This window comes from Leptosomus discolor, chromosome 1 (assembly GCF_034619465.1).
Source record: "Leptosomus discolor isolate bLepDis1 chromosome 1, bLepDis1.hap2, whole genome shotgun sequence".
In the NCBI taxonomy this organism is placed as follows: domain Eukaryota; kingdom Metazoa; phylum Chordata; class Aves; order Leptosomiformes; family Leptosomidae; genus Leptosomus; species Leptosomus discolor.
Window position 1 is genome coordinate 14,464,554 of NC_141391.1, and position 13,422 is coordinate 14,477,975.

The 13,422-nt window shown below is 37.3% G+C and overlaps 1 protein-coding gene across 1 annotated transcript in view; it reads left to right on the top strand.

Annotated features, from left to right (window-relative positions):
* Window positions 1–13,422, top strand: part of CNTN5 (contactin 5) — a 264,199-nt gene that overhangs the window by 117,851 nt on the left and 132,926 nt on the right. The window contains exons 8-10 of the mRNA XM_086481748.1: window positions 4,487–4,623; window positions 7,866–7,995; window positions 10,165–10,315. Coding sequence (XP_086337874.1) covers window positions 4,487–4,623; window positions 7,866–7,995; window positions 10,165–10,315 — 418 coding nt within the window. The remainder of the gene's footprint in view (window positions 1–4,486; window positions 4,624–7,865; window positions 7,996–10,164; window positions 10,316–13,422) is intronic.

Below are 13,422 nucleotides of genomic sequence, written 5' to 3' on the forward strand. Positions count from 1 at the left end.
ATCTTACAGGTAAGTCAAAAACCAGATCTGAGTCAGTTTAGCCAAATGTTGCTTTATGAAATTGTCAGCTTCCTTTGCTGACAGCTGATACGGCAGTATTCGGGGTGCATTACTTGAAACAGCATTTCCTGCTGTACCTCTTATTCATAACAACTGTCAACATGAATTATTTACCTTTAAGCTCATTGTCTTTTCACTGACATCTTATTCCTGCAGGAGACAACAACTATTTTGGCTCAGAAATTCAGATGTAGGCCATCGTTCTTTACCAGGGGTTTCTTGTAAAATTTCAGAGCAGGCGGTAGGACCAGCTGTGTCATACTGCAGTCTCACAATTTGCATATCTCTGTAGGAACTCACTTGCTGTCTGTTTGAATTTTCTTTATTTCATCAGTTGCATCTGATCTGGGTCAGAGTATTTTGGAGAAAGCCCAGGATGCCTAGTCTGCCTGTCTGGTCACATTTAGTCACAAACTAGTGATTTTTCGTTTCTTACCTGACGCTGCAATCCAGATATACCATGACTGCCTGATGCAGCTGACACTTCCGATGTTGTTCAGAAAGTGGTATTCTGGATGCTGACAATTTCAGCTGTTGTAGTCTCAGCACTTAGAGTAAATTCAGCTGTAAAAGTGACAAAGGCATTAAAAACATAATTTTGATAGTGCAAGACATCCTCATATGCGCTGCAACCTATTTTGAGAGGTGTGATTTTTCCCCAAATGATCTGCTCATCCTGCAGGTTTCCAAGAAACTTTATTCAAGTTCAAATTGAGTAATAGAAGAGACAACAAAAATTAAAATGTGGGTGGAGAAATTGTAATCACGGTTCCTCCACAAATCCTGGCTAGCAGCATTTTCGCAACAGTAAGCGATGGTTTGTGCAGTTCCTGCTCCTCTCTCACTCTGAACCTCATGGGTTTTCTACTGTGTTACCTACTCACTAGTGTCAGTTCAGCAGAAGGTGGTGATGTGAGGTAGACCACAATACCACTTTTTTGGCCATTTTTCTTTTGGCTAGATCAGTTCTCCAATCCTGCTCACAGCAGTGCCCCACGAGCAGCACTGCTGCCACAGCAGGAGGGGAGGTTTGCCATAACACAGGAGTGGAACAAATGGCTGAGGGCAGGAATATTCTGTAACACAGCGTAACAGACCATCCTGATTTTAAAAACCATTTTAATCATTTCTTTATAAAAACTGTATGAAAGAAATTCCACTGGTGCCACTACAGGCTAGCCCCATGCAGTAAAACTGGCTAGAGAGGAAGAGATTTTTGTGGTCAGAATTGCACCTTCAGTTTAAATTTGCTATCTTATCTTTGTCACTTTGATAGCTACCTATTCTTCTCCTACTGTATACTTCCCAATGGACCTTGTGTCCAGAAAATCAATTTTTTTCACCCCAAACTCTGTACTTATTCACATTTTAGGACACTATCTGAAGTAATTTGTCCAAGCAAAATTTTGTCCTTAATCTTCTTTCAGTCAAAAAGTTGCGTAATAATTTGAGAAAGTAAGCTGAGTTTTCTGCATCTGAATTTCATTTTGCACAAAGGATATAAAAACTGGCCTGTAAGCTTGCAGATTTATTGCCAATTTGTGTTTGTAAACCATTTTGACATCCTTGAATAAACAGGTTCAGAAATGCAGCATAAAATAAATCAGGGATTGGATGGTGATTTTAAAATCTCAGGAGCACTGTATAAAGCTATGGTACGATATCCACAAAATCCAATAATAAAACACACACTTCTATTCCTACATTCACCCCAAAACTCATCACCGGACAGATAAAAACCAGGCAAACACCCATTGTTCCCCAAGACGAATGTTGCATTTATAAAAACCTTTCACTTTTGAAATCTGTTTAAATGCTTCTTAGAATTTTTATTTTCTAATTAAAATTAAGTGCAATTATGGATTTTTTCTTTGCCCACATGTATATCAGGATGAAGTTAATATATTTTTGTTTAAAAAAAAAAAGGAGAATAATACACTGAGTCAGAGTTTATACGTCCAGGTAAACGTTTCACTTTTAAAATTATTGACAGGGTTTTAAAAGCAAGTGTTATCATATTATGGAGAGTTACTCTTGCTAATGAGCAGAGAGTGAACTCTCTGTGGTAAAGTAAGGAGGACATAGAGAGAGGAAAGGTAGCCGAAAAGTGATAAAAGTATTTCTCTCAGACATGCATTTAGTTCTATTCCTGCTGCATCTACCTATTGCTTTGCTACCTTATTCTCAAAGGGGTGGGAATCTGAATCATTGCCTTTGCTGACAGCAAGTACAACAGCTTGAAAATTATGAATCCAAACACTGTGTTGGCTATGAGGAGAAAATTTAGCGTAGAAATACCCCAGCTAATGACAAAAGATTGTTAAACCAATCGAACATACTACTGTCATTTGCAGGTCTGTGGTTACAAAGAAAAACCCATGCCACGACTCTACTATCAAGACACCTGCAGACAGAGGGTAGGGAATGGCAGTTGTGTACTGAGGAGAACAACTCTGCTGCCAGGCCTGGAGAGACAGTTTTATTTCAGTGTAAACAGGTGCACACTCTAATTCTGAATGCTCTGGTTCATGATGAGAACAAATTCAACATCAAAAAATGAGACTAGATATGCTTTGGGTCATACAGTACAACTTTCAGGAAAACAAAATAATGAAAAGAATGAAATATAAGTAGGAACAGTTTAGCACCTCTTTGAAACCCCATGATTTTATGGCACCACTGGCTAACTTTTAAGAAGTTTTAGTTACACATCTAAGTGTCACATCTTCCAAAATCCTATTAGTGTACTCATTTTCAAAGGCAATAATTGCTTCTCAGCATGATTCCTTTGTGCACATCAAAACACTCAAAAGAGGAAACAACATCAACTATACAGTTGAATTATATTTTTAGCACAATTAGTAGACCGCAAGCGAGCAGGGACTCCAGCAAACTGTTTCTGAAGATTTCATGGGATCCTTCGATATTACTTAATCAAGTGATTCAGTCTTGACTATAATAAGAATAATGGAGCAGATGGTTTTGGTCATAGGTTTGGGAGTTAGGTTGGGTCAATCTTATCTCTCTTTTCTTCTACTAAAAGAAAAATAAATTATTCTTTTTCTGATATGCTTCCAGCTTCTGACAACAGTCTGGTCAGTCTCTGAAGCAGACTATTCTCTGCTTAGGACTGATAGACACCTCATTCACTTTCTTTATCAACCATGCACGAGATGTAAGCTAGAAGAAGTTAATCACCTGTCATGTCTTTTCATGTCTTCTCACGTCTTTGATTGGTAACCTGTCAAATGCCAGTTAGATACAAAGATTTATTTTTAAGCTCAGTTCCTCATGTTTAAGTACGTTATCAATTATCCGACATTTGAAGCGGAAACTTTGTTGTGACAGATCTGGACTTCTATTCACACCAAGCAGAAGAATTTTACATTCCTTTAGCAATGAAGGCCTTTTAGCTACTTATTCTCTACTATTTGAAAAAAAAACCCAAACATCCAATATTTAATATCCTTAAATTAATTAATTTCATCTATCATCCTCTGTACTATACAAATTGCTACAGTATGAAAATCCAAAAGCTGGCTTTTAAGCATACAGTTTTATCTCTGCATATGAATACTTAGTTTCTCACTGAGTAATACAGACTTTTCCAAATTATAAGATCCTACGTATAGCTATCTGATCAACTGTTGCATTAAAGATCTTCTTCCTTGCAAAAAATATTCCCTGCTTTTTAACAGATTATTACATGAAATTTAGGTACTAATGATCACAGTTACACTTAACTATTTACCTTTAAAAAAAGACTGTTTTAACATTGAATTACTGTGTAATTTATGTTCCTGATGAAAACTGGAAATCTCGTGGTTTCTGTGCTTAAAAACATTAAAAATATTTTCTCCCTTGAAATATGAATTAAACTCAAGACATTTTAACAACAATATGTGCAAATACTTTACCAAATGCCCAGTCATTCCTAACTAAATAAATCATGATTTCTAGCAAACTGAGAAAACTACATGAAACAGTCTATGATGATTGACCTCCTTACCAAAATTTAAATAGTTTAGGTCTTGCAAAGTTACTAAATATTCTATTGTGACTACGAAGCAAATGTTCTTATATTCAGTAATAATGAATGCATTGATATATAGTACTTTAGTCCATTGGTTTATAATAATTTAATCCATTGGACTTTGTCAAATTAGACAGACTTCTATTCCTAGTCATAATACTGATCTCTGCCTGGTGCCGTTACAACATTTCCTTCAAAGTTCTGGAGTTTCGTTAATTTTATTAGTTTCTCTTTCGGTTTTAGTTGTTTGTTTAAATGTACTTCTCTCTGACAGTAAACCAAGCTTTGTAAAGGACATAATTTGACCTCTTTAATTGACTAGGTCTTTGCATATCAGCTAGAGACTTACCTCTTTTTATGCTTTCTGTACAGTGTGGTATTTTTTTCTTGCAGCCTACCCACACTGGGTGGAGAAACTTAATGATACTCAGTTAGACAGTGGAGATCAGCTCCGATGGGAATGTAAAGCCACTGGAAAGCCAAGGCCCACATATCGTTGGCTGAAAAATGGAGCTCCTCTCTGGCCACAGGTACATTAGACAAGGAGTCTATTGTTGCATGTTTCTTCATAACAATATGTTGCATGTTTCTTCTTTCATTCAAAGTCAGTTAAAGAAAGTACTGAAAAGTACTTCAGAAATTACTGTTTTCTGTATTAGTTTCTTAAGTGTTAGTATACAGACAGGTTTTCTATACATGTCCCCTCTGAACCACCTCAAGCATTCATCAGTAACTCTCCATTTTTCTGAAATATTTGGGAGACATGACCTCCTGATCTTGGTCTGCAACAGCATCTACCATTGTACTATAATGTACTATAATGTACAGTATGTTTAATATTTTTCCTTTTAGATAGTGATATTATATAATTTGTATCTTAATTTTTTTCTTTATAAAAAGATAGCAATAACTCTGCTGATGGAGCAGATCATCCTGAGTTCCATTATGCAGCACATGCAGGACAACCAAGAGTTCAGGGCCAGTCATCATGGGTTTATGAAGGGCAGGTCCTATTTAACAAACCTGATCTCCTTCTATGACAAGGTGTCCCACTTGTCGGATGAGGGAAAGGCTGTGCATGTCTTCGACCTCGACTTTAGTAAGGCATTTGACACTGTTTCCCACAGCGTTCTCCTAGAGAAATTACTGCTCTTGGTTTAGAAGGGCAAACACTATGTTGTGTGAAAAACTGGCTGGATGGCCAAGCCCAGAGAGTTGTGGTCAATGGAGTTGAATCCAGTTGGCGGCTGGTCACAAGTCGTGTCCCCCAGGGCTCAGTGCTGGGGACACTCTTGTTTAACATCTTTATTGACAATTTGGATGAGGGGATGGAGTGCACCTTTAGTAAGTTTGCAGATGACACCAAACTGGGTGGAAGTGTTGATCTGCTTGAGGACAGGGAAGCTCTACAGAGGGATCTAGACAGGCTGGATCACTGGGCCAAGGTCAAATCCACGAGTTTCAATAAGGCCAAGTGCTGGGTCCTGCACTTCAGCCACAACAACCCCCAGCAGCGCTACAGACCTGGGGAGGAGTGGCTGGAGAGCTGCCCGGCAGAGAGGGACCTGGGGGTGTTGATTGACAGCCAGCTGAACATGAGCCGGCAGTGTGCTCAGGTGGCCAAAAAGGCCAAAGTCATCCTGGCCTGTATCAGGAACAGTGTTGTCAGCAGGAGTAGGGAGGTGATCATTCCCCTGTACTCAGCACTGGTGAGGCCTCATCTCGAGTACTGTGTCCAGTTTTGGGCCCCTATCTACAAGAAGGACATTGAGGTGCTGGAGAGGGTACAGAGGTGGGCTACCAAGCTAGTAAAGGATTTGGAGCATGTCTCATATGAGGAACGGCTGAGGGATCTGGGGCTGTTTAACCTGGAGAAGAGAAGGCTGAGGGGAGACCTTATAGCTTTCTACAACTACCTGAAAGGAGGTTGTAGCGAGGAAGGGGTCAGTCTGGTCTCCCTAGTGATAGAACAAGGGGAAATGGCTTTAAGCTGCACCAGGGGAGGTTCAGGATGGATATTAGGAAGAATTTCTTTACTGAAAGGGTTGTCAGGCATTGGAACAGCCTGCCCAGGGAGGTGGTGGAGTCACCATCCCTGGAGGTGTTTAAGAGACTGGAGATGTTGTCTCAGGGACGTGGTTTAGTGGTGTTGGTAGAGCTAGGACAAAGGTTAGACTCGATGATCTTGCAGGTCTCTTCCAACCGAAACTGTTCTATGATTCTATGATTCTATGAACTCAGAGAGGTGCCGTATTTGCTCAATCAGGTTCCTTCATATTTCCCCCAATGTTATGTTGTTTACCACATTTCTTTTGTACATAATCACACTTTTAAAAACACTAGCAGGCTAATGTAAGAGGTACAATGACTATGATATTTTCGTCGGTTTTCAACTCCATTAATTCTTTGCAAGTAGCAGAACTCGCCGTCAAGGCTTTGTGTGAGACTCCTCGAATGTAAACTCTTTAACAACAGTCACCTGATATGGTTTAGACTTACATCTAAATGAAATTATCTTTTCCTTTTAAAAGACCACTTATGGCATGGTCTTCCTTTTATTCCACTTTCTTCTGCTTCTTTCACAGAATTATCAACAAGTCACCCCACATTATGTGGGTTTTTGCCTAACATTTTTCCATCTTTATAGTCTTAAAGTATTTAGAGTAAAGAAAAGATTATAATAAAGCTGTTCAATTCTGGGAAAAAAATGTCTCCATTTATAAATAAGTTCATAAATGGATTTACGAATACAAAAGACATAACATCTTTCTTTTCAGTGAATGTTGCTTCTGTCTGTGAACATCAACCAGTTATGCAAACAATGAGAGAGGAAACATAAACACAGTTTACTTTTGAAGCTGTGAAGCATTGAAAATAAGGTTATATGCCTTTACTTCCTCTATTTCTGCCTTTTTAGATGGAGCTATTGGTCCTGAAATTGAAGCAATTTAAATACGTGTACTTTTTGGTTTTCTGATTTTGCAAATCATTAGTTGCACTAGGCTCTGAAATTTCAAATTAAATTTCAGTTTAAACTGGGGTCTTACAACAGAGAGGAATTTTTTCACAGTTTCGTCTGCATTGCCAAAGACTTTATTCTTTATCAATTTTTAATTAAACCTACAACAACTATAGTAATAAAACCTAGAGATGTTTTATAGCAGTTCAAATTATTCATTACACAGCTCGATGAAGTACACATTTCAATAAACAGCTATTAATGCCCCTTCTTTTCCAGCTGTGGTAACTATTTTCTACTAGTGGACCTTTCAAATAACAAATTTGCACTAATGATGAAGGTGATCCAACCCTTTCACTCTTACTCATACAAGCAATCTTTTATAACAACTTTTATGAAAATAGTACCGTGACTGAAACCAAACATTTGCTAGAGATGTGAAGATCGCCAGATATATTACACCCACAAGTGACTTCTTGTCTCATTAGTTTCCAGGATGAACTGCTTTTAAAAATCATGTAAGTGTAATAGCAGATAAACAAGCAAACAGACAAAAGCAAGCCTCGGAGACAGCGAACTTGCACTGAAAATTATTTACCTTTAAATATTTTTGGACTTTTTTCTGCCCTCCCCCATCTGCTTTATTCTTGTCATTCCTTATACAACAAGAAAAGTGTAAGGACAAGGAAATTTGTTGCCCAGTCTTATTTTAGCTTAATGATGTCTTTTGTCCCTTTACCTTAAGCTAATAGCACAGAAAATTTCCCGTGCCTGTTTGCTTTTATAGAATTATTTTTTTTTATTCCATTACAGAGCAGGATTGAGATGGTTAATGGTGTTCTGATGATACACAGTGTGAATCTCTCAGATGCTGGAATGTATCAATGCTTAGCAGAAAACAAGTATGGCACCATTTATGCCAGTGCCGAGCTGAAGATTTTGGGTGAGTATTATCGAAAAAGAAAAGACTGCTACGTTTATTCTTGTTCTGTTATAATAAGGAGCAGCTTCTACCAGTCCAAACATACCAGAGAAGAGCAAATTGTGTTGCTTTTTATTCTTGTTATTTATGTGTGATTGGGTCCTTTTTTGCCTGAGAGAGCACAGGTCATTTTGCTAACGGAAAATTTTCTTTCATAAATTACTCAGTTACATTTTGTTACTATTTCTCATATAAGGCTAATTTAGTTCAAATAAATGGAAAAATATTTTTTAGCCTCTCAAAATAAGGAGAAGAACCTTAGAGAAAGTAAATACATTTTAGTCTCTGTTAAAAATAAGTTTTTATTTCTACCAAGGCCATTATTCAAAGGTAGTTAAGCATGATCTTAGTTTTAAAGGTGTAAAAATTTCATGTGAATTCAGCAGAACTGATTGAATACTCGAAAATACATGCTTGAGATAGTATCATCCATACTAAAGCAAACACGCTACATAGTGTTACCTGGAAATAAAATAAAAAGTCGTTATTTGAAAGTTGAAAAAGGGATTCAATGAATAAAAACTTGAAACATGTCTTTCCAACACTAGTTTTCTTTTAAAGCAAACTGTGGTAACACACGATGGGACAATAGTGATATGAGGACTCACACAAGGTTAAATGACACAGACTTGTAAGGGTCACAAGATCTTTACTAGACTATGGTACAACTGGAAGACAAGTGTCTTTCAAAGTAATTCAAAGGCCATATCAGAGATTAGAGGTCTCTGCACTGTTCGAAGCTTGCAAATTTTAAAACCTGCACCTGAGAATCATGCTTATAAACTCCCAGTCAAATGAAGAATAAAGCTGAATTTACTGAAATAATATACTACACTTGAGCTGAGATCTGGTTCTTCTGAAAAATAACCTATCTAGTTCATTGCTACTATCTCCTGGCTGGCCAACATTAGAATTTCACTGATAATTCTTTAAATTCCTTCTGTCTAGCCATAACTTAAAACCTACAGTCAGTGATTATTCTCTTTCTATCACTTTCCTTTGTCATTTGTGATACAGTCAGCAAAGAGATCGCTGTTGGTTATAATGTTCTCTGGCTCTGCTTTTTATATCTATTATAAAATACGTATACCTATTATATTAGGTAGTTGTACACTTTCTTTGGTGTTCTCTAATATCAGAAATGGACATTATATATTGCTGTAGTAAAATCAGTCTTTCATTTTGTCATTTGTGAAATCGTATCCCTGTTAAATTTTAACCATAAAGTTGCATTAAAGAAGGAGTTGTGTTTAATTTTCTGGATTATTAAAGGGAAAAGAACAGAATAAATTGTCCCTATAAATAGCTCTGGTATGAAAATTACCCAAAATAATGGCAGGAAATTCCTACATATTTGAGGCAATGGAGTGTAATATGTTCCTATATGTTTAGTAGAGATAATTGCAGGGAGGGCTTTGGTTTTGCAAAACCAGTTTAAGAAAAACACAAACAGATTACTTGAGAAATACTGTTCTTTCTTAGTGTGAAATTACAGTAATTAGTATCATTTTGTGATATATTTACTACCTTAGCTGATGTATTGTAATCAGTGGAACTTCTTGAATAGTGAAATACTAAGAACAAGATATTTTCCTGTTAAATATTTTCTATTAAGAAGGTCTCACTTTTCAATTCAAAATATTCAGACAGATAGAAAAAGGGAAAGCAATAAAACTTCTCTAACAGTAGTAGTACTTTTTGTAAGAATTAACACTAGAGAGTGAATTTTGGATAGATCTGGTATTTAAACTTCTTTTAATTTTGAACTAGTTACTTCTAATAAGTTATCTATGAAATCCAAAAATTTTGGAAAAGGTATAGCTAAATCAACTGTAGTATTTAATTTCTAAAGCTGCTGGATTTCACAAGGAATCTTACTTTAGTGTGCCGATGTGAAGGACATCTCACTAATTCATAATTGCATTAAGTTATAGGCCTGCCATCTAGTCCTGGTTGCTGATTTCAAGTATTTTGTAAAATTCCATCTAATCTGTAGTGTAATAATTTCCAAGCCAAAAATGGAGATTCTATCATCAAAATCAGATCTTTTATTCTTATCTTCTATTAAAATGTAGTGAAACAGGAAGTCATAACTGTTCTCTGTAGAGTTAACGTACTTCTTTTTAACAGCTTCAGCTCCCACTTTCCCCCTAAACCAAATGAGGAAAACAATAATTATTACCAAGGGCCAAGAAGTTGTCATTGAGTGCAAGCCACAAGCTTCTCCAAAGCCAACTATCACTTGGAAGAAAGGAGACAAAGCGTTAAGGGAGAGTAAGAGGTCAGAAGCCTGTTCGGTAAAATAAATGTTATGTTTGCATGTTTGATTCTGTGATATAATATGAAAATACAGCAAGAGACAAGAACATGCATATGTTAGAATGAGTATGGCATAATTATTTTGTCAAGCTGATTTGTCTGTCAGTAGTGACTATTGTTTTCAAAATATTGAAATGAAAAGTCTTAAGATTGTTTAGAGATGCGGAGAGATGAAAAGAGGCTGAAGTAGTCAGGACCACATAAAATATCAAATGTGCTTATTCATTTGAAATAATTTTAATAAGGCAGATTTGCAGCTTGATCACAATGGAAGTCTGTCTAATAATCACTTTTAAATGATTCAGAGACGACAAACACAATTCCATTATAGGATTTAATTATACACATGATTTCTATACTCATCAGCACATCTATTGAACAGAATATGTTTGATTAAATAAGTTCCGTCCAGCTCTGTACATTAAACATAGTTTAAACACTGCAGGTTAAAAGCCAGCTGTAACTGCAGTTTACAAGATTGCAGGCCGATACACTAGAATAGTTTCGCCACCCTGCACATGGTCTTTAAGTACACAAAGCAATCTTACCTTCTTTCTGGTGATGTGTGTGAATGAACCTCTTAACTGACTTGTATGGCATTAGTCAAAAAAGATAGAAGCAAGGCCTTTTTGTTCATATGTGCAATATCGATGAAAGCAGTAGAGCACATCTGTCCTCATTAGCTGCAAAAGCCATTTCATTCAGGTGAGCTTTATTTTCATCTCGTGCCATTTGTTTTGTTCTGAGAAGGAAAAACAGGTGACTTTTCACACCATATTGGCTCTTTGGAGGGGCTGAGCGAAACAGCATTATATACAACATTTTACTAACAGGTATGAGTTGTATAGTACATATTGACTAGATACGACAGAACAATATTACAAAGATGCTGATAATATCAAACATTCTGAGACTGATGCCTCTATGCTGTAGCTACCCAGTTAACTGTTTTCACTACATGACCTTTTCCTCTCATCTACACAAAACTCACTATAGTTTCTCTGATCACCACATGTAAATCACATTTTAATCCAAGACCAGTAAAGCATTTCGATAATTACTTGATGTCTGTCCAAACATAGTCTAACTCTGAAGTTAAAAACTCATAAAAATAAGATCTGGAGATACATTTTTGATATTTGCGTCTTTTGATTCTTGCTTATTTTGACAGAGTTTGGAATGGGAAATGATGAAACACAGAAGAAAAAAAGATGTGTGAACTATTTCAAATCTTTGAAAGACATGGATTGTATTCAAGTTAATTTTTAGTCAGCTGTTCAGGGAGCATATTGTGTCATTCACACAGTCCCCCTGCATCTACTTTTTATAGAGGGGTGGGGTTGAGGGGAACATCAGTTTCAAGGTAACTCACTTCTGACTCTACCTACAGTACGCTTTAAACAACAATAACGGAGTTATTAAGGGGAGATGCGGAAGCAGTGATTTTGGGAAAGAAAGTGTAAATCAATTGCAGTAGTATGTGTGTTTCCATGTTTCAGGCAGTCTGAGAAGGAACCATTAGAAGGGAACGGTGTAAAACATTTTTAGAAAGGAATAATCTGACACAGTGAGCACATCCATATACTTTAAAGTCTGTCTTTGTAGACTGATGATAAAAATCCCAGTAAAAACCATTAAGAACTGTCACGTGGTGAGTTTGCATAGAATGTTAAACCATTAAAGATGGAAAAAAAGCATTCTGACTAAAGGCAATGTTAGAACAGCAGAATATATCTTTATCTTTTCTGCCACAGCCTATTCCTCTTCTACATTGCTTCTATCAAGTGCATATTGTGTGTTTTATTTTTGCCAAGTCAACCAGCCCAGAAAAGGAATTAGCTCCATCTGAATCTACCCTCTTTCAGTTTGAAACCATTACCACTCATGCCATCACTACACTCCCTGATAAAGTGTGCCTCCTTATTTTTCATGTAGACCCCCTTAAGTACTGGAAAGCTGTAATAAGGTCTCCCCAGAGCCTTCTCTTCTCCAGGCTGAACAACCCCAACTGTCTCAGCCTGTCCTCATAGGGGAGGTACTCCAGCCCTCTAATAACCCTCGTGGCCCTCCTCTGGACATGCTCAAGCAGGTCCATGTCTTTCCGGTGCTGAGGACTCCAGAGCTGGACCCAGCACTGCAGGTGGGGTCTCAGTAGAGCAGAGTAGAGGAGAATTACTTCCCTGGACCTGCTGACCACACTTCTTTTGATGCAGCCCACAATATGTTTGGCCTTCTGGGCTGCAAGAGCACATCGCCGGCTCACATTCAGTTTTTATCTACCAGCACCCCCAAGTACTTCTCCCCAGAGCTGCTCTCAATCTCTTCGTCCCCCAGCCTGTGCTGATATTTGGGATTGCCCTGACTCAGATGTAGGACCTTGTACTAGGTCTTGTTGAACCTCATGAGGCTCACACAGGCCCACTTCTCAAGCTTGTCCAGGTCCCTCTGGACAGCATCCTTGCCCTGCAGCACCACACATCTTGGTGTTGTTGGCAAACTTGCTGAGGGTGCACTCAACCCCACTGTCCATGCTGCCGACTAAGATATTAAAGACCACTGGTCCCAATACCGACCCCTGAGGAATGCCACTTGTAATGATAATGATCACTATCAGCATTTGAAATGAACTAAATGTAAAATTCAAATCTCTTTCATATATAATCATCTCAGCAAGTCCTTAATATATTAAAACAAACATAAGTTCATCAGCATTTTCACCTAAAATTTAAGAGGAGGGGGAAAAAAAAAGCTATTGTTATACTTCTACTTTGGAATTAGAACACATATGAGTACAACAGCAACGGGAGTTGTGTAGGTAGGTAAACACGTTTAAGCTGCATATTTTCATTAGTCTTCTCACAATAATTAAAATTGTTAACTATCTTTACTAACAAGTTGTCTCTGGACTTTATTGTCTCATATGCTGATAGATGACTGTGTGTGGTTTATGGCAGCCTGTGACAGTGTGTACTCTGATTATTGACTTGAACATTGAGGTTTTTAGTCCATAAGAATTCAAAAAACTTTTGAATCTGTTAGTTCATAAATAGATTTAGTTTTATGGAAAAG